General features: G+C 41.7%; 1 protein-coding gene across 3 annotated transcripts in view; it reads right to left on the bottom strand.

Moving 5' to 3' along the window:
- SATB1 (SATB homeobox 1) overlaps nt 1–25,838 on the bottom strand; it is a 99,898-nt gene that overhangs the window by 43,071 nt on the left and 30,989 nt on the right. For all 3 annotated transcript variants that reach the window (XM_070377022.1, XM_070377004.1, XM_070377013.1), the window contains exons 6-7: nt 9,621–9,732; nt 6,176–6,630 (exon numbers count right to left, since the gene is read on the bottom strand). In XM_070377022.1, coding sequence (XP_070233123.1) covers nt 6,176–6,630; nt 9,621–9,732 — 567 coding nt within the window. The remainder of the gene's footprint in view (nt 1–6,175; nt 6,631–9,620; nt 9,733–25,838) is intronic.

The raw sequence follows: 25,838 nt of genomic DNA, 5'->3' as shown, positions 1-25,838 counted from the left end.
ACACAAGGGAAGCCAGCTTCACCCTAAGAAAGGAGCCTGAAGGATGAAGGGTGTGTGTCCTTTCATTCACGATACTGACAGGTAATGCTGCAACTGTGTCTACACAAAAGCAAAACATCCAGTCAATTTAACTAAAATCTAGTCAAACAGGCTGTCAATCACCCAGCTATTTAATTTGCACAAGACCAACTAATTAGATTGACTGGGGTTTTGATACGTCATGTTGAAACCAAAAATGTAGGTCTCAGAAACAATCTTTAAAATAGGTGTTAAAAAAAAAAAAGCCCCTGCTCTCCAATCCTGTCCACCAAATGGGGATAAAAAATTTTAAAGATATTAAAAGATGTACTTGGCAAAGCAGTCTATCTTAACCATAGGGAAAGAGATATTAACATATAGTACATATAAATACAATGTTATAAATTCCTCAAGTAGAATAATCTAATACCCTTTAATATTATCTCAGAACAATGCCTGCCACATGTTTGAAAAATATTTATTAAATGGATTATGTGTATTTGGAGCATAAAAGGAAAAAAATTACAAACAGGTGACAGAAACTTAAGAACAAGTTATGCTCCCCATGGGAAAATTCTAATAGTAATTATTAATTTACTCAAAGTAAGCCTTTAGTGGAAAGCTCTGTGGCACTCTGTAAGACGTTTATATGCAGTAACTGTTCAGTAATTTAAAAAGCTTTTGTAGGAACATGGATGGACCTAGAAATTATACTAAGTGAAGTCAGACAAAGCTAACATGGCATAATACTGCTTACATGTGGGATCTAAAGTACGACACAAACGAGCTCACTTACAAAGCAGAAACAGACTCACACACAGAAAACAAACTTATGGTTACCAAAGAGGGAGGAGGAGGGGCAGGTCAGGAGACGGACTCACACACACACACTGCCATATCTAAATAACATCTATATAAATAAACAATATATACAGACATATAAACAAGGACCCAGTGCACAGCATAGGGAGCGATACTCAATAATTGATAATAAGGGAAAAGAATCTGAAAAAGAGTATACACATATATGTATGTGCATATATACACACATATATAAAACCTGAATCACTGTGCCTCACATCTGAACTAACGCAGCACCATAAATCAACTATAGTTCAAAAAATAATTTCAGCTCAAAAGAGATCCTATAAACATTTAGGATGCTATTATATTTGGGAAATTTGAAATTAGATATTCAGAGATCTCAACAAAATATCCTTTCTTTCCACTAGAGAACCACAGTGAGAAAACCAACACATGAAACAATCCATAACGACATCAAGGCTTGTTAACATGAGACTGAGTCATTCCTGTATAGCTTGAAGTAGCAGCAGGTCACTTGGGAGAGAATTTAGAAATTTCTCTAACCACATTTTGAGGTTGGCATGAGCCAACCTTTGAGCATACAAAGTATTTTCGGGGCAAAGCGTTTTATTTTCACTTAATTATTCTAACAAGAGCAAGTACGGGTTTTCAGCTGGGATGTGTTGGAGGGTCTAGACTGAGATCGCAAATCCTGGGAGATTCCAAGAGCTCTAAAGCAGCCAGTGTAGACAGTCTCAGGTGCTTTACAAAACCTTCAGGGTTTTTTTTTTTTTCTTTTTTTTTTGGCCCAGGCTTTCAATGAGGGGAGTGCCCCCTGGTGGAAATGCTTGAAAATATTATTAGAAAATGTTTGATTAGAATGTGTTAATTACTTTCCAAAAAATGACGTCACTTGAGAACATTCTGGACGCGAAACGAATGCCGTGAGAATTACAATTTGGGAATGTACGCTTTGCTCCTGCTCAGGCTGCGGTGACTTGAGCAGCTGCATTTATGAATTCAAGATGTATGTGGTCTTGTTTCCTGTTTCTCATGCTTGAAAATCTAGCTCAGATTGTCACATTAGGTCAAGGTCATTTGTAGTAATCCCCCATGGTGGAGAGTAAGAAAGCTCTCTGATCAAAACTCTTCTTCATGCTAAAAATACAACATCTCACAGTCACCGTGTACCATGCTTTCTATCGCTGACTAACATACATCAATATTGTGCCCTACAGGTGCTCAATAAATTTGTTGAACAAAATTAAAATCATCAGTCATTCGTGTTTCCAAAAAGAACCTGGATTTTGTATGTTATACAGTGAGTTACCCGCAACTCGTGGATACCGATCTCATGGGAAATGAGAAGCTGCTTTTCATTGTACTGTGTCGTCAAACCGTTCAGCATGTGCTCTGTACGTGAAAACGTGAACTTATTCTGCGTCGTCATTCCACGACAGTTGTGAGAATTCCAATGTTTTCAATTAAAGAGTGAACTTGCTGATGAATTCCTAAACCTTTTTTATATTCCAGAAAGAGTTTACAAGTAAAATTCATTAGTAATTGGAAAAGAAAGAAAAACCTTCAATAAATACTATCAGTACTTCCAAAAGCTAATTATGAATTCTTGAAAACAGCAGATAAGCGAAAGAGACTGCCAATCTGAACAAAGGCCTGTCTGGCCTCCTGTTCGTCTCCTCTTTGAACATAATCACTGATTCAAATAGATTTTTATCAGCTTCATGGAACTTCAAAGCCCTCAGAAGAAAAATATGATCTGATGAAATCGCCTCCTAAAAATAAAACATGTAGCAAATTCTTCAGGGCTACCTGCTTCTGCTGTTGGGTGAATTTTTAATCACGTGTCCAGGTGAAAGACTACTTTCAAGCTCCACCTACTGCCCTGGACTCAGGCCAAGCGAGTTATAAGCAGACACATTTATCTCTGCCGTTTGGGAGGCCAAACCAGAGCTGTCACGGTGGGGTAAGCACCTTTTACCTTCTATTCAATAGTGATATGGAGAGTGGACTTTTCTTAAATTACACTGCGAAGAATTATAGGAACACAGTAGCAATTTCTGTTATACTTAAGCAGGCAAATTTCTCTCTACCACATAATTTACAGGACTCAAATTCAATAAAACATTGCATGATGGTCCATTACTGTTATCAGTTTTGAATAATCCATCTTCATTCTTTATTTTACTGGAAAACAAAGTGTGCCGAAGACAAGCGGAGGGGGGTTAGGAAAAAAGCCGCTGGACGGGATCACAGTTAACTCTGGGTTAAATTTTTTAAAAAAAGGGGGAGAGGCGCTAAAGTATGTATTTCCTTCTATAATGACCTTTAAATAGCAATAATACAGAGAAGTGAACTGAAATGTATAAGTCTAGAAGCTTCAGCAATTAATTTTAGCCATGGGTTTCCATTAAAAAGACATCAAGTAGGCATAACTGAATGAATGGCAGATGCTAAGAGCTGGTATCTTCAGTAGCAATTAAAGAACATATGCCCCTCAATTCAGAAGGTAGAGAAGTCCTCAAAACAAGAAATCATACCAATTTCATCACAAACTTTCAGAAAAGGTAGACTTTTAAAAACCTTTTAGTTTTTAACCTTTTTAAAAAAGTGATACATGAACATCTTAAGAGAGGGATAGATTTTAAATTAGGAGACCCAATTAATATGATGAGAAAATTCTCCAAAGAAGAGTTAAAACAAGAGATCCAGGATTTTAGAGTTGTACAGAGCTATCAATGGCAAAACAGCCTCAGCTCACAGTACCATTATCTATTATATGAATGTTTTCATGTACTGTTTATAGGGGGCCAGTGTCTTTATCTGATCACATCATAGAACTCTGCATTTGTATGTACATATTTTACATCATTTTTTTTTAAACCTGGAGCTTGCACATTGTAATAAGCGCACACAAATGTGTGCGTGGTTTAACTCTGCAGAGCTCCTGCTCTATACATATGCATTAGCATGTGTATTTTCGTCCTCCAAACGCACACCATACACTCTCACGCTGCACCTGCTTTTATTGAAATGCATACACTTTGAAATAAACACACTACACGCACGCATACGAATGTATAATCATTAAACTAAACGCAGCTGCGTGTGTGCGCGTGCGTGAGCGTGGCGTTTCAGTATGACCACTGAAAAGACACGCGTGCGTGCATGCTTTAAAGTGAATTCCCCAAAAGTGGATCCTTAAATACACATTAAAAAATTACTCTCATTGAAATCAGACAGCTACAAACATGGCCAACATCCACTTTGACGGAGGAGTCCCAATTAGCAATATAAAGGTTTAAAACCAAACCCCTCTGTCACTGGGGGCTCCAGACAATTTTTCAGTAATGACTGTTTCTCAACCGGCTATTATTAATAAAGAGATGGATATCAAGCTGTACCCAGACTTCATTCCCCTCTCTCCCTCAAAAACATTAAGTCACTGTTTTCGATGCTAACCACAGAAATAACTATCCTTTGGGAGAGACTGATAGGGTATAAAAAAAGGGAGAACTCTGCCTTTTTCCCAGTAACAAATCCTACTGATATCTATGGAATCTGTCCACGTGAAAACCCAAGAAGAACAAATGGTCACTCTCCAGGGCGATGCCTGCCTGGGACATGAGAGCCCCAAAGATGAAAAAAATGCCCCGATGGAAGTGACCTAACCCTTCTCTCCTTTAGCTGGACACTCTTCACCAAATAAAACACACTTTCCTCGGTCCTTTAAGAAATAACAATTTGCTCAACTTCCAAAATTCACTCACAGTGAATCTGTGAGTCATCTGTGTCCATGTCAATGCTATCTTTGTGGTCATTCAATTCAGTTCAACAAGCGTCTTACTGAACTTTTATGCAGAGAGCTGCCTGGTTTTTGCCCAGGACTGAGAACTACTGGTAGTCAACCAGTAGACCTAAGAACTACTGGTAGTCAACTATTTACAAACGTGATGCTGCTGCCAGAAACGGGAGCATCAAGAAGGCTGACTTGATTCTTTCATCTGTTCACTTCATTTTTCTAAAACAATGACCCTCCAATTGAACAGGGCTGTCAGATTAAAGGGACCAGCTAATAATGAATATACTTTTAAGTTAAAGATACAAAACTAGGCAAGCGCCTACAGTTTTGCAACCTGAGAAAAAACTTTTGAACCATCCCCTTAAACACAGACAAATGATATATAAAAAAAAGTTCAAGAACCCCAAAACACACACGGAGTTAAAGGTTTTATAAGGCCTCCTAACTTTCAATCCAGCGAAGGCAAGCTGAAAATAAGTCACAGCTGGGATTCTCCTAGGTATGGAAACTCTGCCAGCAAGGAATTAATACTAGATATTTTTGTACCAGGATTTTATTCTTATAATCATGTAATAAAATAACTTAAATATGAAAGGAAAGTATGAGTCAGGCTTAAAAAGAAAAAAACGGACCAAAGAAATACCAGAGGCAAAACAAGAAAGTGAAAAGACATCACGTCCTCACTGATAATCAGAGTTACACGTTCTCCTGGGTTGTTTTTTGGTGTGTGTGTGTCTGTGGGTGCCCGGGCCAGAAATAAACACCATATATATTGTACTAATTGCCAAAAAAAGAAAAAAAAACCCTCTCATTCACTCTTTGTTTAGGGCTTTTCACAAGTGTTTATCTTAGGCCTTCCCCTGGATCACCCTCTCCAGGTCCTGCGAAGTATCCTCCCTGCTGATAGTATCTTCACAGGAATTTGCCCAGGAGGACAAAGGCGTGAAAGCAAGGGGTGTATGCAAAACTCAGTGAGAAGTCTCAAACAAGGCTTCCAAGGGCAAGCCTACCCGCTCCAGCGCCCGCTTTGTAAACAGTTTTACTGAAACACCACACCCACATCCATGCGTTTACTTCTATGGCTACTATGCCCTCGAAACCTCAAATGTTTACTATATGGCGCATTACAGAAAAAGTCTGGCTGATCCCTGCTCTAGGAAAGGAAGCTAGTCAGCTAGAAGCCTGGAGTCCTACCAGTGGCCTTGACCAAGTGCTGAAACCTTTCTCCCTTGGCTACGACACTCTGTGTTTCCGTTAGGTAAAAGCATAGGTAATGTCAACTTGAAATATTTCTGACATTTGTTCTTTCAAGGCCGCTGATTCAGGATCCATCTGTACATAGCCTTCTCTTGGTAGGAGAGGTTTCTGCTAAGCAGAGAAGCGCTGAAATGTAGGCACCCCCAGGAACAGATCATATGGAGGGCAGGAGAAAATGTTAACATTACACAGCAGAAGAATAAAGGTTAGCACAGCCCGGATCAAAGAAGGAAGAGCAAGACAGAGAAGAACCACGTTCAAATGAACAACACTGACCTGAGTTCTGTTAAAAGCCACACGTGCAAAGACTGCCTGCGAGATGCCTGCCCGCTTCAGCTCGTCACGCACCCACTGGTAGATTTCGGAAGACACCTCTGTGTTGGTGGAGACCTGCTGCTCCAAAGGTTTATTCATAGACCTACTGACGGGGGGAGGGTGGTTCAAGTACTGCTGGTTTAAGGACTGCTGGGCTAGAAGTCTGTTCACGGCATACTGCTGGTTCAGCAGCTGGGCCATCACCAGCTGCTGGTTGACCAGCTGCGGGCTGATGGGCGTCGACACCAGCCCGGGGTGCAGGTTGGGCAGCGGCGTCCGCACGGAGGGCTGGCTGCCGTGGGACAGCTGGGCCGGCGAGGGGGGCTGCTCCGCCGTGCTCCCCGGGGCAGGCTGCTGGCCGAAGCTGACGTGGTTGGCACCCTGCTGGGACAGCTCCGACAGACTATCCATTTCCACTGCAGCGGGCGAGAGGGAAAACCACGTTAGCCAGCGGTACTCCGCACTGCTGAGGCGCCCTGAGCTTTCCCCAAGCACGGAGAGGCACGGGCGCGGAAGGTCCAGCGAAACCAGAGCATCTCAGGACAGAACCCAACCGGCTGTGAGTTTACCTTTCTTTTCCGCGCCCGGCCACCAACTCTGAAAGCGGGAACACACTTTCTAATGTTGTGATGTGGTTTAGATTTAAGGCCCGAAATCCATTATCTTCACATTCTACGTGACTAGTTTTGGGGTCAAATTATTATTCGCTATTACTTCTGATCCCACGAAGGCTTATAAAAGCAACATGTATTTTGAAACAGCTTCTCGGGAAATTCCCTGCGGGTCTGGTGCTTTCACTGCCGAGGGCCTGGGTTCAATCCCTGGTCGGGGAACTAAGATCCCACAAGCCAGGTGGTACAGATGCCCACCAAAAAAAAAAAAAAAAAAATTCTAGAAAAATCCTAGTTGCTTAGTGGTGACTAGAAAGAGTGAAGCTAAGAAAACATCATATGCAATTGTAGAAAAAAAGAAATATCCATATATATATATATATGGCGACGCCATGGACTGTAGCCCGCCTGGCTCCTCTGTCTACGGCATTTTCCAAGCAAGAATACTAGAGTGATTTGGCACTTCCTACCCCAGGGGATCTCTCTGACCCAGGGATCAAACCTCAGTCAGTCTCTCCTATCTCCTGCATTGCCGGGTGCCTTCTTTACCACTGTGCTACCCGGGGAGCCCTATATATATTTACAAGGAACAAATACTTGGAGATACATATATTAGACTCCCTGGTGGCTCAGCTGGTAAAGAATCCACCTGCAATGTGGGAGACCTGGGTTCTACCCCTCGGTTGGGAAAATCCCCTGGAGGAGGGAAAAGTTACCCACTCCAGTATTCTGGCCTGGAGAATTCCATGGACTGTATAGTCCATGGGGTTGCAAAGAGTCAGACACGACTGAGCACCTTTCACTTCACACATACATAAACTGTTACCACTTCAAGAAAAAGGTTTGAAAGAAAAATGATCTAAATATTATTTATGTTCAATTTTAAACCAGTTGTGAGTTTAAAAAAGTAATCCGTATAATCAATAAAAGGGGTCATAATGATAAGTAATGATAACTGAGTTCAGACTGAACCCTGGGCTGAGTATTTTACACGTCCTGTTTCACTGAATTATAGCTCTCAAGTTAGGTGGCACGAAGAGCCGCAATCACCGCCTAGAACGAAGAAACCGATTTTTCATACTGCAAGCCAGTACACCCAGTCGCTGAAATCCAAATGCTTCTTGAAGAAGCTGTGGCCATCACCAGACGCTAATGACAATCTTTCAAGGGAGAGGTGGGGAGTCATCCCGGTACAAGGTGATGTTGTCACCGTTTTTCAATTAATTATCACCCACCTGGGATGAATGTTTCTCCCTTGGCTAGACACCTCATGTGGACTGGCTGAGAGTGAGCAGTAAGGCAGTCAAATGCTTTGCGGCTACAAGGAAGAGACAGCCTTGATGCTCTTGAACTGAGAGCTGACGGTGGTAGGTAAGCGAGTCCTAAACAGCACACCACGGGGATCTCCTGGGGGCCCAGTGGTTAAGACTCCATACTTTCACGGCTGTGGGTCTAGGCTCGATCCCCAAGCCGTGCGGTGCAGCCAATAAATAAATAAACAGTACACCATGCCTCCCAGGTGTGGACTCTGGGTTGATTTTCATCATTATTTCTCTTTTTACTAAATATTCTGGCTTTACATTTAGAGGAACTGATCATATCGCTATAATCACTGATGTATGCAAAATATAACTAAAAACGGGGGAAGAAACTTCCATTTCAACCAGTGCTATCAGCCCAAGTGGGCCATTCACAGGGAATAGTAATTCAAGCAATTATTCCAAAAAATGATGTATTGTCTTCATTACAGCTCTAAGCTATAAAAGGCAAAGAATCTGTTTTGGTAGATGGATGATTTTGCTTCAAATATTAAAAGCTAAAACAGGCTCAAAATTCAGGTTCTCCTGCCTCTTAAAGTCTTAAGGAGAAGTTATTATTGCTGTTTTATTAAATCAATGTAATGGAAGTAAACAGAGATAGACTGAAACCATGACATAATGCCATGCATATTAAACATCCCATTTCTATATTATTTTAAAACATTTATTTGGAAGGGGCAAGTATGTGAAAGAAAACATTAATAGAAATTAAAACATTAACCTTAATCACGGGATTTGCTTCTACAAACACTAACAGACTCAACAGGGGGAAAAACGTCATAATCTAAATGCTCAGGTACAACAAACAACTTTTATCTGTCACCTCACACTGTAGATCATTTTAATGTGTTCCCGAGTAACAAATATTGACCTAAAGTTACATGTTAAGATAGGAGGCGTGGCGTGTAGAATCGAGGAATGATGCAATGGTTCTTGGGTGATGGATGGTCCAGAAAGCAGCAGACCCACCCAAAGCCCCCATCTAGGGGACTGGAGACAACCGCTCCAATCATTACCCGATCTCCATGCGCAGACTATAAATACAATTTAACGTCTTTAAACATTGGGTGTAAAATCTGGCACTCTCCCTTCTTCTCCAACAAAACCAAGAAAAACAAAAAACAACAAAAAACCCCATAAAAGCATGACTTGTCTCTGAGAACCCACAGCCTCTGTTCACTATTCCAGGCCTGGTTAGGCCCTCACTGAGACATTAAAAAAAATGACAGCTCAGGCCCCACCCCCACCTCCATCTCCTGCACGTCTGACAACCAAGTCAGTTGGGCTGATTTAAACACAAACATTTATTGAATTTAATTATCTCATTATACTCAGACCCACTCCCACCCTCCAAGAAACAGTCTAAATCGATCTCTAATTGGGCAATCACAAGGCCTGGCTGCACACGTGACTTGGAGAAACCCCCAAACGACACGCGGCAGTTCGGAGCCACCTCTGCGACGGCGTTCTGCTTACCCATCATATCTTTTGTCTTCTTGAAATGTTTGTACCACCTTCCAAATTCTTGACATTTTGCTGCTGAGACATTTGCATAGTAAGTGCTGTTCACAATGGAGGAGATCATGCTCTGCACGGAGAGGGGGAGAGCAGTTGTGACACACAGTGGAACAAGAGAGAACATGGTCATGATTTCAGCTGTGCAAACTCGTTTTTGTTTGTTAATCCACGGAGGACCCATACGTTTTTGCTTCACACTTTAGCCTAAAGCCGCAACTTCTTCAAAGTCATTAAGTAGATCATCAAACGCTTATTTCAGTAGAAAGCTGCAGCCCACTGAGACTGCTATAAAGCGATCACACCCACAGACTCTGCTCTAGTAGGTATGGGAAATGTCATCTATTCTTGGGCAGACAACTGTCCATGCATCCCAATAAATCCAAATACTTGGAGATGACTTTCTGATTGCAGTTCATAGATAAATGCCTTTGTGGTGTGGTGCCTAAATCTCCATCCTTGCAAGTCCCAGGACGGCCCAGGGACCAGCATTATCCAGAAACTTACTAGAAATGCAGAAGGTTGGGCCCTAAGCTAGGCCAGGGCAATCAGCATCTACATTTTAATCAGATCCCCAGGAGGGCTGCCTGCACATTAAAGTTTGAGAAACACCCCTTACACTGTTTATTCATAGCATTTGGGTTTCAATCGCAGGTAAATTAACACTGTTCCAAGGCTGACTGACCACATTTAAGAAGAAACAAACTATTCACAAAGATCTTCTATCAGAAGAAAAAAAAGCATGCTGCCATCTTATTGCTAGCTTCATATAAAATTTGGGTTTTGAATTTCAAACTGAGTGTAACATTTTTAAGTCTATGCATTTCATGGTGGGTTGTTTCTTGAGGATACCACAAACAAAGAAAACAACCTGTCACTTATCCTCATCCTGCGTCTAACGAAAAGTTGTGAGACAGAATCAGCAGTTTAACACAGAAAAATGAAGAAAGAAAGACGATTTTGACGTATTACTGGGTATGTTTTTTTCTTTTTCTTTTTTAAACTCATTTTCAACATGGAAAAGTATTTTCTTCCCTGCCAGTTTTGGTCCTGGTCATTCCAGTGACTTGATCCACAACACTCATATTCTCTAGTAGTGGCTAACTTTATTTCTCCATTGAGTTGTAGGAATAACTAGACTCTGCAGCACCCATCTGTTCTCCTATATGGAGAAACATGAGAACTTACCTTTCAGACTTCAGTTGATCCATGACAAACAATTTACAGAAGGCAACTGTTTGGGAGGTGAGACACAACCAGAAAAGCCAGTTTGGGAACAAAAGTATCTTTTACACCATTATCTTCTTTAAGCTACTTCTAATGTAGAGCCCTTTTGGCTATCACTGATTCTCCTGACACCTCTCATCAGTGTTAATTTTGTAACACGCACACATTCTCGTAACACGTAAATCTAGGGGATCCTTGAAGAACTTCCAGGGAAGGATAAGCTGGAGTTACATTATCGATGTAAAACACGGCTATCCTAAGAGCCACAATGACATTTTTTTGACACTTTCTACTTGATAGTCATTTTCACATTTTATTTCTCTAAAAAGACATTCTTAATGTGCTCGTGATACTCTGCCATTAATTCAGACTAAGAGTGTCCCTCAGTCCAGGGTACAAAAAGATACTTAGCAAGGTTGCCAAAACCAGAGCCAGAAATCTACCTGATCCAGTTAACAATCCATCAGCTTCAATCACAGTTACTCTATTGTTAATGACGGATCAATAAAGTCAACGATAATAAAACGAAGGAGATGGCTGATGGATCACAGTGATTCTGCAAACGGGCGAGAGCCCATGTTCTTCTACTTTGGTCCAATTTTTAAAAAACTATTACTCTTCAATTTAGACGTGCAGGGAGATTCTTAAATGTTAAGGTAATAGTACATGCAAATTTTGCATGTAGCTTATTCTTAATTTTAGAAAGGTACGAAATATTGAAATTTTGCTGAGGTTTTTCACAAACAAGTCCAGGCTACTTGACTTTGTGGATAGTTCTGTGTATGAGACTTGCTCTGGGCTCACACCTACTATCTGACTGGCTGGTACTAGACACAAAGAGGTGTTAAGAAACAGCCTTTGCCACAACAAGTTTACCCTCAATTAGGAAGAGACATGTACACAGATCATTTCAATTTAATGTGATTCAGTAGACCCAGAGGAAAATATATGGGGGCGGGGGTGGAGAAAAATATATAATGTGTGGGGAAAAAGAAAAAAATTCTGAAACATTCTCATAAAAGTGGAGCCCATATGTAACAGTGCTATGTAGTTCATTATTATCCATATGTGGAAAATAATATCCATATGTGCGTGATCATCAAAGCTTCCCCCTGCCCTCGTTCAACCCTAAACTGGTATGCACTGTCCTTAAGTGACTTTCTGGATGCTTTCTACTCCGTCAAGTGATGCGTGCTCAGGGAAACTCTGATTAATATAAATATTAGCCTAAGCGAGACATAAATCAAAAGGCTAATCCACAGGTTATGGAGCAGGCCAGAGCAACTTTCTAGATTCTCTTTATGTGCTTTTAGGGGGGCTGGGAAATAGCCCGTAATTCAGGTAACTTGGGGTCACCTCTATTTTTATTGGAACAATATGCAGTGATTTGGACAACCAGATTGCTCAGTCAGCCACTACATGAGACTTTTATTTTTCTTTGTGGTAAAGTCTCTATTGAAGGCTTGGGCATGGCATCTGACTAGGTCTATGAGTTCCAAGGTAGGGAGACCTCAGAAAATTGTGAGGCACGTGGCATTTGAAAGATCACATTTGCTGTGTATTTCAAATTTGGACATAAATACCTATTGCTTTGATAATACAAAGAACAGAGTCAAGATGATAATATTTTGCTACAGGGTAAGGCGGGAAAGGGGGCGGGCAGACAAAGACCCATGTTTCTAAGGAGAGAGGCTTGGGCTGCTTCTGTCATTCACAAGGAGATCCTGATTCAAAACGATTACCCTCTAAAAAAGACGACTCACTGACTTGTGAGTCCATACAGGTCTGGGGCTCTCTATTTCTCTCCATCCCAAACGCCTGGCACAAATTATATACACACTACATGTTCAGCTGGTAAGGAATCTGCCTGCAATGCAGGAGATCTGGGTTCCATCCCTGGGTTGGGAAGACCCCCTGGAGCAGGGCAAGGCTGCCCACTCCGGTGTTCCTGCCTGGAGAATCCCATGCGCTGTACCTCCGTGGGGTTGCAAAACCCCCTGGAGCAGGGCAAGGCTGCCCACTCCGGTGTTCTGGCCTGGAGAATCCCATGTGCTGTACATCCGTGGGGTCGCAGAGTCAGACACGACTGAGCGACGTGCACTTTTCACGTGTGTGTTTGATGAAGCAGAATCAGCAAACCCACGTGCAAGTCCAGGGTGTGCTGCACGCTGGTCAGGCGACCTTGGCTGAATTAATCAACGACCAGGACCGTCCCCATACTTAATGGGAATGGCAGCAGAAGCCGCCTCACGGGGCTGTTCTGAGAACCCGTTAATTCATTCTGCAAACAACTATGGAACCAGTGTGTGTCTACCACTGGACTAGGTCGCTGAAAACAGGACCTGAGGAGGTGCGTGGACAGACAATGAACAGCATGATGAGTGTGGTGCAATGAACACAGAGCCCGTAACACGCTGAGCATGGAGTTAAGAGAAGTTAATCACTATGACGACCCTCCACCTCCCTTCACATTGGCTTTTATCATATGATCACATTTCAGATCAGCCCAAAGACTACGCTTTAAATAACTCAAGTCTTACATACAATTTTCAAACGAAGCGTTTTTAAGTCAGAGAAATTTTCTTATGAAGAACACACAAGATACAAATTAATGATCCAATGACCAGTCGGATCGAGGGGTAACCAGAGAAAACCTCAACGGAAAAGAGCATTTCCGTTGGAATGGTCTCAATACTCCAACCTGGTGGTACCTTCTGAAGCTGGCCTGCAGGCCCCACATGGCAGACGACACCAGTAAGACACACAGCTCTCCTCTGACACGTCAGCTCTGTGCCCTCTCCCATCTCTAGCTGCCGCGGCTCACCTAGGGGCTAACTTCAGCGGGAACTGCTGCAAGGCCCTTCCTGACAGCGCAAGCATGCCTTTCTTGGGCACCATGATGGTCTTGTCAAGCTGTTTCTTTCCTGCTAGGCAGTGAGCCTCAGGGCTTATCTCCGTATAGCCTGGACCCATCACAGGGCTGGGCACATCGATGGGGATCAATAAAAGGTCACTGACATGGATCATCTCTGCAGGCTACCAGAAAGCCATCCTCTTTTCTTAAAGGTCAAAGGTTATGGCAGCTTCATTATCAGAGGAATCTTTTCAATCCATCACTTCTGGTTATCCAGCTCCCACCCAGAGCTCTTGGAACTGTTGGCTCTTGAATTTGCAAGAGATCCTGCCCCAGGCTTTTCAAGCTACATCCACACAGATGTCTCAGAAGTCTCAGAGCTTTGGGGCTTGCCTTCTCCCAGATCGCCTAAACAGATCAACAGGAGAGATCTCCCTCTCTCTGTCTCTTTCACAAAGATGTGTATGTGACTTGCCTGGCAAGTCCCATTTGGTGGCCAGCCTGCATAAAGCATCCATGTTCAGAGATGAAAATAACCAGGCTGATCAAACTCCTTTGGTTTAAATCCCAAGTTCAAACGCTACACAGACCCAGAAGAGGCACTGGCTTCCAGTGTCAGGAAATACAGTTTGGGAGTCGGCAGAAATTGGCTGTGGGTCTCCTAACCCCGGTGTGACACAATATTCTCATCCTAGGAGCCAAGTTGTAAGCTTTTCTAAGATCCACAAAGCACGTGTCTGCGCTCCATGAGGAGCTCCAGCTCTTTCTGAGAGTCTGCTCGAGTTCCGATCTGAAAGAATGCCATCTTCACAGAAACCCGGGTTCTCTAGAATGATACCATCTGCCACAGGCTGAGCTTCCTTTTCAGCCAAATACATTATTTATAACCTTTCTAATTGTGAAAAGGTAAGGGTGGAATTTTTCTACCGCCTGGCTTCGATATGGTTAGAACATTCTGAACCTTTGCTCCCAAAGACTGCCGGTCTCTGAATTTGAAAAACAAAAAGCAACCCCCAAACCCACAAGGAATTGGTGGAGGTCACACACATTTCCAAAGTATCCTATCCTTTCAAAGCCCTGCTGGACAGGACAGATACTGGGGGTATGCATTTATAACATTCAGAAACCAAAGGAAGACAAGCTTTCTCTTTCTCCTTGGTCATCTGATAGCCAAGGGAAGAGGTTTGGGAAGAGGTGAGACCTACTGGAAAAAAAGGAAAAAACGGTTCACCAACTGGGGAAAGACAGTGATCTGATTACCCTTAAAATTGCTTTGTTGTGCCTTTAACAACAACAAAAAACCCAGCCCCAAACAATGCTAATCAGGTTATTCAGTCATTTAAACCAGAACTGTTCATGCTTTTCTGCCAAATCAACCAACCACAGCAAAATCTGTTATCTGTGATTGCTCAGCTTCCAGTCAAAGAAACACTTAACCCCCACTATACCAAAAGTTTTCCAAAATACCATGCTCACTGGAAAGAAAGAGAATGTCATGACATAGCTAGAGGGTAACTGGAGGGCTGGACCCTAAACCTGCACATTAGAATATAACCAACTCCAGTCTTACCGGAAGCCAGCAGCTCCCTAGCTTTCACGTGAGCTCCAGCCAGGCTTCCCCTGCACATTTTTTTTTTTTTTAAAACAGGACGGTGATATCATGATCAAAACTTACTAACGACTTGAGGATGGTGTAACCGAGGTGGGAGGAGGCAGCCAGAGCCTCTACAAAACAGTGGGTCCCCACATTTAAAGCTTCCAGGCTCCATCAGCAGAGAGGGCAAAAGCTACAACATCTTATTTACACAATTATCTAAATACGATTAAACAGCTGATGGACAAATATTAAACTGGAAAATGTATAGTCATTTCAGCTTAATGTAATCCTCTTTCTGTAAACACCCAAGATGATTTTTTTCAACCAGAACAGTCCTGACATCTCATAAGCCTAAGGGTGAATAGCAAGAGATTGTTTTTGATAGTTATAAATATTCAAAAGACATGCAGACCATCTGCTTTCATAATACAGGTAAAGCAAGACTGAAATGGGGACTGCTGTATAAAAATGATTCTTTTAACAAAGTCTTCCTCTCCTCGAAAACTATAAAGACAGATGTCAAAAACTGTTTACACAGAGCAATCAGGAGCGTGCAAAATGTAATATTCCTTTTACACTCAGTGCTTGCTAAAGAGATTTTTTTTTCCCCTTTTTCTTCCCATCTGTGTGTTGCAACACATTTCTACAAGTTAAAAACATTTTTTTTCAAACAGAGATCTCATGAATACCCAAAAACATGCTATCTGGTTTCTGAATGCTAATTAATTTCAACTAAGGAATCTGAATATCTTCTTCTGTAGAAAGGAATGTATGTTTTGAATCGCAATACTCTAGAGACAGCAAGGGAACTCATCTTGCACAGGTTTAATTCCGTAAGGTGATTGTTCATGGTTCTTACCTTATCGGTAATATATATCTAGCCCATCCATGTCTGAAATGAAAGCACATCACTGCTAATGTCTTTGGCACAAAGTCTAAAATAATTGTTTTCTGAAATAAATGTCTGTGCGTGTAAAATGTATATGCGGAAACCTTTAACCTCTCAGATGACGCAGAGCAAGGCTTTCGGAAGCTCCGTAGTTAATTTTCAGGCCTAGAACACTAATCTTGACAGTAACCTTTTTATGTATTGTATTAATGGCACAGAGACATTAAGCACCTTTTTATAATTTTCAATAAAATGAGCATTTACTGAACAATCTGTCAAACTGCTGGCTCTCTATTCCCTTACATTTTTATTTTTTGAGACGTGTGTAACTTCACAGGCCTGGATGGCCCTCCGCTTTCTCCAGGCCCTGTCTGCCTGCGGCCTGAATTTTCACAGCAGATTTTTCGAGGCGTGTGGGAAACTTAAAAAGGTCAAACTCGAACTTCAGATCAAATGACATCAACTCCATACTCAAACACTGTTTTCACAGGGATTCTCAGTCAGCGGGGTTTTCTTTTCATCCCAAAGGACATCAAATACTACGGACAAGCTCTAAGAGGCATCGCAGGAGGCAGGGCCATGGGGTGAATCTGCTGAAAACGCTCAGGTAGGCCCCAGCTGGTGCTGGGGGAGAAGGCGAGGTCTGGACTGGGCTGCAGTTCACGGGGAAGCAAACGGCAGGGTTTCTAAGAGTCCAGTGTGGTTTGTGATGTTAGCTCATGTTCCCCCAAATCCTTCCCTCTGGATCCTCTTCTGCTTTCTAAGCTATGCTCTCGGGAGATACAACCGGGGCATGGCCGGCATCTCGGTTTGTGGAGAAGAGACTGCTGCTGCTGGTAAGTCACTTCAGTCGTGTCCAACCCCGTGCGACCCCACAGACGGCAGCCCGCCAGGCTCGTCTGTCCCTGGGATTCTCCAGGCAAGAACACTGGAGTGGGTTGCCATGTCCTTCTCCAGAGAAGAGACTAATCACTTCTAAATTTGACTTAAACTCCAGGTGTCATAGCTATGGCTTTTGCCATCTTGATCAATCTTGGCGCCTGAAAGTGGCCCCTTCACACAAAGTCACCCTTGTATTGTGCTAAAAACAGAAACTGGGTCCAAAGCTCCCGAGGAATACAAAAGGAAACACTGCGAGAACCCACCCAATTCTGTTTCAATCCTCTCACTGCAGTTCCTAAAGACAAAAATGTCATCGTTTTGAAGCACGGAAATTTTACTTAATGATTTAAATGGGCAATTCATAATTTTTAAAGGAAATGCTGGTTCACAGTTCATATGACTTTTCTGCATAATTAAAGTAATTTTACATAGGCCCAGATGATATCTTTTGACCAAATTCTCCATGCTTTTTGTATAAGTATCCATTTAGATCTTTCTTACTGTGCTCAAACCTTCTTACTCAAATGAATTGAATATGTTGGCAAAGAGCTTAGACTAGAAAATACTTGTTAAAAAGTGTATTATTACAAAAGAGCTTGTAGTATTTCAAATTAGTTGCACATAGAGGCTTAGGCTTGTTCATCTGCAGGATGAAGGGAAATGGACTAGATAACCTGCAAAGTCCCTTCTCACAGCCTGGATACTCTAGGAGACCTCTATGTATTCCCAGACACAGGTCTTACAGGGTCTTCTCCAGCGACTGAAGATGATGCAATTGTAACACACATCATCCATTCACTTTGTAGACATGCACAAGTGCAGTTTTATTTTTGAGGAATGTTGGAGTCCCTTGGTATCTTGCTTAATAATGTGATTATTAAAAATATACTATTATTAAACACTATGCTACTCCAAATAGAATTTTCACAAGTTTTTCATTAGATAAATCTAAATCTAATGAGTCTTATTTGATTTTACAGTGAAAATTATTTCCCAAGATTCTAAATCTTGAGCACCTGGGATCTTGCTGCTGCTTTCTCTGATGGCCCTTATGTGGTTAAATCTCCCATTCTCTGTGATGAGTAAAATTTCTTGAATCTGTACTTAGAAATAGATACCCAATTTGTATTAAATTCCAGAGGTCCTAAATACAGCATTTTGAAAAACTTCAAGCCCCAGAGTGAAAACAAGAACTAAACTAGCTCAAGCAATCCATTTTTCCAAAGTAAATACTAGAATTAAGTTCTATAACACTTCACAGATTTTTATATTTCTTGTTTCGTTGTATGAATACCTAAAAAGTGGGGAGAAAAGTTAAGTCTGGTTTTCAGCTTCTTACAGGGCCAAGAACTTTCCTTGGGAGTCTCATGAACCCGACGGAAGCTCTTCCCACATACAAACTCCCCCAAAGAGGCTTGGAACTTCGGGGTCTGTACAAACCCTTGGGAGCAGGGCCCATGGGTCCAACTCAGATCTGATCCAATATTTCACAGGAAAGTGAGGGCTAAATCACAGCCTTGGTTTCTGTGTTTTACGAGTTGTTAGCCAAGATCTCCCATGTCTACTAAAGAAAAATAACCCAATGTCACCTCTGGATGAGGTCACAGAGAAAAATCAAAATAATCTAGGCTGTCTCTATCAACATTATGAAAAAGCTTCACCATTTAGGAAAATGCCAGATCCTGGTAATCACCTCTTTGGGAGTTATGATGAAGCGGTAAAAATGTGCCGGACAGACTGTTGGTCATGAAACAAGGAGCCCTGTCCGTCCATGGCAGGGGCGTAAGTTCCACGCCGAGCTGGTGCTCCTGCAGGAGGGTGGGCAAGCCGCCCCCCGAGGCCTGCTCTGGAACGGCTGAGCACTTATCTCCACCTGCAGCTCTCCCTGAATTCCAGTGATCCTGGTCCCGCGCACAGCTGACTTTTCACACATCACATGTTTACAGCCTAAATGGAGTCTCCAATGCCAAATGGGGACCCTGGAGTCTCAGCTGATGGAGGGATGCTGCGAGCTAACACAGGGTGGTGCTAAGCGGAGCTTTTCCATTTTGGCAGCATCAGCATCTCGGGCTATAAGTCACTCGATTCTGCTACTGACATTCCCCTCCTTTATACTTTCGTCAATATGAGAAATAGACAAACAAATTGACTAACAGTAAAAAAAAGCGTGGATCTCAAATATGAGATGATTGAGACAAAATGAAAACTATCAGTCAGGCTGAAATACATGATTATAAAAGAAACACTTTAAATGTGCACGAAGTAAGTTGTTAATGACTGCGCTTACCAGTGGCGTATAATTAGGTCTTCTATAGCATTTTTTAGATCTCTGGGTCCTGTGTGCCTCCCGTGATTATTCTTCTGCTTACAAACATACAACTTTTGTACGTGTGTTCAAGAACATCGCAGTACAAGCAGAACTATGGGGCAGCTTGGAATATCAGTAGGTTTTCTTAGAGGAAAATGCAGAACTACATTAAGTAAGCTAAAAAATCAGAAGTAAATGTAGTAGGAAAAAATATTTTGCAAAGTAAGGTATTATAGATAAGATTACAAATAAAATACTACTAATAAAACTATGGACATAGTTTATTGGTTCACAAAATAAATGTGATAAAAACTCTATGAGGTTGTTTTAGTTTCACAAATATTCCTGAGACCCTACTGTGTGCCAGATTCCTGAGTGTGATGACGGATAAAACCAAGTCCCTTTGTGACCAGTGATGGTAGTGTTTTCAGAAATCCTACTCAGTCCACCTACAATCACAGAAAACGTGGAAAGTACCACGGAGAGGGGATGAAGCAGGGTTTGGGCCTTGGATTAGGGTGCAGGGGTGAGGGCAGTTAATGTAATGCCGGGAAAAACACCCAGAGGACAGTCCCCGTGGGACAGCTTTCCCCCACTTACACTTGAAGACACATCAGAACTTTATAATGAGCTCAGGACAGTGCTAAAAGCATTCCTTAAAGGTGAGCATGAGTTATAAAACAGCCCTTTAATTTTTTTCACAAATGAAAAGTTCTTGGTTGTTTCATTAAAAACAATGCTTGCCTCAAAATCTTCTAGGTAGCAACAGTCTATGAGACCTACAAGAGTGGTTTCTGAGTTGCAAGTCCCCACGTTGTAGAAAAACAAGGAATGTTATAGTGTACTTTAGAACTGAGAGCTATTCTAAATGCTCTGCAAGTATTAACTTATGCAATTCTCCTAAGAGTCCTGAAAAATTGGTACTATTATCTTGCTACTTTATAGACTGAAAAAAATTGAGGCATGGAGAGCCACTTGCCTAAATTTACAGATCAGTGATGACAGAGCCACGTTCTCAACTCCTATGGAACGAACGCTATCAGTGCACTAATTACATGACGGCAAAGAGCGGTTGCTGATGAAATATATCACTTCCAAAGAGAGTTCCATTAAGAAATAAAAAGAAAATGAGATTACACTCTGTTCTACGTTAACATAACTGAAGAGATTCAATACATTTTGGGAAATACGTCTTGTGATGTTTCATAAAGTTAACACCTGTTCTGGTTAGCTCCACATTTTTTCATTGCACAGGAATACACTCTGGATTAACAGGAAAACGGGACAAGCCTAGTCTGGATGGTACCCAGTGAGGAAATACTGTCTTGTCATCTAGAGAAGAATGTGATTGCAAATGGTGCTAATAATTAAAGCTTTAATCGTTCTTAACTTTCAACACATCATCTGGTTTGCCTCTTTAACCTCTCTGAGTAAACTCAATGAGATTAGCATTTTATGGGAAAATATTGCCATACCAGAGGATAGCTTTTTTGAAAAGGAGAAAGAAAAAGGTGATGACTAAGGTGGATGAAGTTTCAGAGTAAGAATAAGAGGTGGGAAGAAGACTCTTAAAGGGTGTCGGCCACCTTCTCTAGGGTGTGGAGCTCTGCAGCCTCCTCCACTGTCCACAACAAACCAGCACCCATAACAACGGTGCACATCAGGACTCAAGACCGGCTTGTATTCCTGGAGCACCCTTTGTTGCAAGGATCCCAGGGTGCTTCACAATCACGGTGAGTTAAAATTAAAACTGAAGCACGCACAATTCCTAATAGGCCCATTTTAAAAATGCTAAACAGAGCAAATAACTTTTAAGTCTAGATTTAAAAGTCCCAACAGCCAGAGCGTTCCTTACTTCAACTGGCATCGGGCCGCAGAGCTGGCTGAAGCGCTCTCCTGGTGCATTCAGGCTCTCTAATGTTTTCTTATATCAGAGCACCTCACGAGCTAGCAGTTTCCAAAGAAAGGGGGAAAAAACTGGGTGCACGTAGAATCTGCTGGTTTTGATTCTTCTGAATTGAGGGTTTCCTGTTTGTGAGTTAGTTTGGGGCCCAAATCTGACATGAAATAAAGCAGGTCTAAAAAGCAAATTCAGATAAAGCCCAACTTGAACTTGAAGTAGTCATTCTAACAAAGGAGCCCTTTAAAACTCGCTCTGTTTGAGTAAGTAAATCCGATTGATTAGCATGATTTTGGTTAACTCTAAAAAATAAAAAAGCAATCAGAAAATAACATGTAATAGACTTTCTCTCAGGCCATGTCTACTCCTAAGCCTTGGCAGTAGTTATTATTCTGCACACCAGAAAAAAATAAGGGAGATGCACTCATGATATGGTAATTTTCCTTGCATTAGTGATTTTGAGGTCAAAGGAAACCTGTTCAGATCTAAAATAAAGCAAAGGTAAATATCTATTAAGTGAAGATGAAGTGCTTACACATTGTTAAAGCACTCTAAATTGGCATGGCTTAAGTCTTTTAGGTTTTACTACTGTGAGAAGTCAGTGGCCATACAATATTTGAGATCCATCCATTTGAAGTTAGATGCTTTACTAAGTTTGGCTTTTTTGAAAGGTTACAGGGAACAAATATCAAGCTATAAGACAACCTTCACATATCTAAAACAGCTAAAAATGAACCTGACAGATGAGATGCAAAAAGGAAAATTCATAATTTGGAGGACACATCTATCATAGATACTATGGATTACATTATCAACAGAAGAGCTACCTCACTGTCTAATTCGAAAGAAGTACTAGAGTGAAGTCATAGCTGGTTCAGAAAAGGAGACAGAAGAAAATGACTTGGTGGAAGTTTGCCCATAAAAGACTGGTTTACCATTTCCGTTATGGATCTCACCATTAATACAACTGCTGAAAGTGGTAATAAAATCCAATTAGTATCAAGTACTTCAGTGCCTGGCAAAGCAGATACTCATAACCTCAGATTTCCATGGGCAGTAGGGTAAAAACTGGGGAAAGTTTTGTAATTTAAAGGAGGAATGGACTTCCTCAAAATGCATGCTATTTAACAGGAAGCATTACAATAGATTTGCAATATTCTGCTAGGAAGGGACAAGCAGAAAATCCTACAAGCCCTGTCTCAAACAGTAAACTTTAGGGCTTGCTCACCGCATCAAGCCAGGGTATGACTAAGGTCTATATTTTCAAAGAAACATGGGAAACTGCCCACTGCTTCCCACGCAAATACCTAACGTTGTCGTGGGGGTCAAAACAAAGGCTCTTAGCTCAGTTATATACTTACTGATTCAGACAGGGTGTGAAGCCAGAAAGAAGTGACTGGCACAGAGCTGTTACAGCCAACCCTTTTGGAACCTTCCAAACGCCACGTTACCCTAGAAGTCAGTCCCCGTGCTCTAAAGCACCCTCCCACGCTCCAAATTAAGGACATGATGGTATTTTTCAAGGGAGTCCATGTAAGAATGGCATAAAGATACAAAAACAAAATACATGTTAAAGAAAAATTCCAGCAGTGAGAATAAATGCAATTGGAAAACTTTCATTATCAGCGCTTCAGAGAAATGTAAGTTCTTTTATAAAACATTAAACTAATTGGAGAAAGACTTTTTAAAGCCGTTTTCTCTCCTTCCTTCCTTCCCTTCTCTCCATCCATCTATCCATCCACCCAAGGATAGCTAATTAAGCTCACAGGTCTGGGGATGAATTGCCACCCCCACGCTTCACCCGTTCCATAACCATGGGGCGCGCTTCAACATCCCATGCCTCAGGTTCCTTAATTGAAAATGAGGATATAAAACCGCCTACCATTTACGGTGACAGGCATGCTCTTGATGCAAAAATACTAAAGGACAGTTACCATTATTTGAACTACTAAGATGTGTTATGCTTATTACTCCACAGGAAAACAGAATGCCTGTCACACAGCAGACTGTCGATACATACTTTTGAATGAATAAATACATGAATAAATTTCATAGGTTAGATGTGCATGTGAAATGCAATATATGAATACTGATGCTGGATGTTCTCTGGAGACAATGTGATTATTAATACTTATTGATTTTTTTTTCAGAAACATCATTCTGGTTCAAAAATTATGAGAAAATACAAAGTGCAGTTAAATATATATATATATATATATTTATGTCTCCTAATGAGTAGAGTTTTTTAAATTGGTGCTTTGTATAATACAGACTGAAAATCAGCTGAACACAGGGGTTTATTAATGTCTATGGAAATGATTATCAAGTTTCAGAGAGAGGACCTGGATAAACGCTAAGCTTCAGGAGGGCAAGGTGGTTGGTTTCTTTCTTTCTTTCTTTTGCCAGTACCTTATAAAAAGTCTGAAGCATTCAGGATCCCTAGATGCTGTCAGGAAAAGGAAAACTAAAAAATCATTTTTCCCCATATTACGTCTAAATGGAACGTTCAAATTTAAATTCATTTCATGTATCTGTTGCTTGAAAACAAAAATGACAATTCTCACTTTATGGAGAACTCAGGCTTGGAGCTACTCTTCCCAGGTGAGAAATGAAACAGAAAGAACCAGCCCCTTAAAAATACAACAGTGGTGATGTGTGTGCCCGGGGAAGTGGGTGGTGAAAATGCACACGCACCAGATTTAGGTCAGGAACATCTGACCTAAACATTTCTAGAAGGAAGCCACTAGGCTGGCAGAAGTAATAACGGAACTTCTACTCATGACACTTTTAACAAATGAACCTACCCTTGTATCCAATGTCTGTACATTTACCTACTGCTGAAGTTCAATTTTCAAAACTTCAGGGAAAACTAAAATCAAGACGAAATGTTTTGTTGTAAATCAAAATATTTACTTTTTTCAAATCCCAATTTATTGATACCTTCCAAACACATGGTCTCTGAGTTCCTGTGACCTTAAACGTTCTTGTCCCCTCAAGTCAGACTTCAATCTCTCCTCCCCACTTGTGGGTTTGAATACAAAACCCACCTTATCTAAGCACCTCCACTGAAAAAAGCAAGTCTAACAACAAAATGCCCCATCTCAGAGCTCGGAGCTGATGGTTTCTTACACCTTAGAACAGTTTACAAAAGTCATCACATGGTACAAAAAACATAATAAATGGATGTCAATCTATCTGGGCAGATGAGAAAAAGCAGCCACAGAAACGAAGGTCTGAGCTATCAATCAAACCACATGCACACTTACGGAATTTCTACAGCTAGAGAAACCTTTGCAGAGATTATCCGAGACATTACTGCAGCCAAAGCTATGCGTCCATTTTAAAGTCAACACTTTAAAACTCAACACTGGGAAAGGACTTCTGGGTCAGTCACCAGCCAGCAAGTTGACTTTAATGTCCAGAGACACTGGCTCTGAAGAGGAGTCTGCGAAGGATAACACATCCCAGTTCTGAGATTCCGAGCGCAAACTGGGCTTGCCCTTGTCAAGCGTGGGACGGTCCTCCTGGGGGCCAGGGCAGATTGCGGGCTGCCCTCACCTCCCCTCCCATCTCTACTCAGGAATGGGATCCACTGGCCACAGAGTGGGCATGCCGCTCGGTGTATCGCTAAGGCACCCACCAGCCACTTCTAATGCAAAACCAAAGCATTAATACACAGCAAAATGTGCACGCTGCCTGACAGGCTCAGAGTTCTCACAGGAATGAATCAAAACTCCACAGAGAGGGAGAAAGTCTTGGGCGCCCTTTCTTGCTGCCAGGCGCCCTTCTGAACAAGACTGAAGCAGCCCTTATCTGCTGGGCCTCCTTCAGCGCTGCACCTTCAGCTCCGCAGCGCACCGGGGAGGAAACAGCAGCTTTACCCCGTGCGGCACACATTTGGGGCTGAGGTCTCAGATGCCTGTGCTTCCTCTAACTAACAGCTCCAGACACAAGAGAAAATAAAGAAGCAAATGGAAAATAGTTCATAATTAAAACATTCCGAATTGAGTATCAGATTCATAAATTCAATCTGGAGAAAGAAACAGAAGATGTTGCAGCGGAACAGAAAATAACTCCCTCATTTAGAGCACAAGTTGCCCTTTTTCATAATAATATTAATTTCAAATATTTGCTGCCACTGCTGAACAACATACATCTTTCTTTCCAAATTATTTTGCAAAAGAAAGGAAGACTGTAATTACAGCTGATGTTGGCCTTACAGCCTGGTCTCGCCTCTGAAGGATGGCAGCGGGGTCCCCAGCCATATAGGCCCACGCGTTCCACTTGAGGCCTCTTTACAGAAATTCATCCCCATCTGACTCCAAAATCCAGTCCTGAATTTTATTTTGTCATTCTGTTTAATGCTGTAATTGTTTTATTCAATTAATTACCCATGATAACATTAAGTAAACTCACAGTTGTATTTGTAAGCTACGGTGAAGGGGGAGTTTATTGGTTGAATGTTGCTGGCATGTAACCATTAGTTCTCACCGCCTGTATCAATAAATACTCAAGCTAGCAT

The sequence above is a fragment of the Bos mutus genome, chromosome 1 (assembly GCF_027580195.1).
Source record: "Bos mutus isolate GX-2022 chromosome 1, NWIPB_WYAK_1.1, whole genome shotgun sequence".
NCBI lineage: Eukaryota > Metazoa > Chordata > Mammalia > Artiodactyla > Bovidae > Bos > Bos mutus.
Note: the sequence above shows the minus strand (reverse complement) of the source record. Positions and strands in the feature narration are given on the sequence as shown.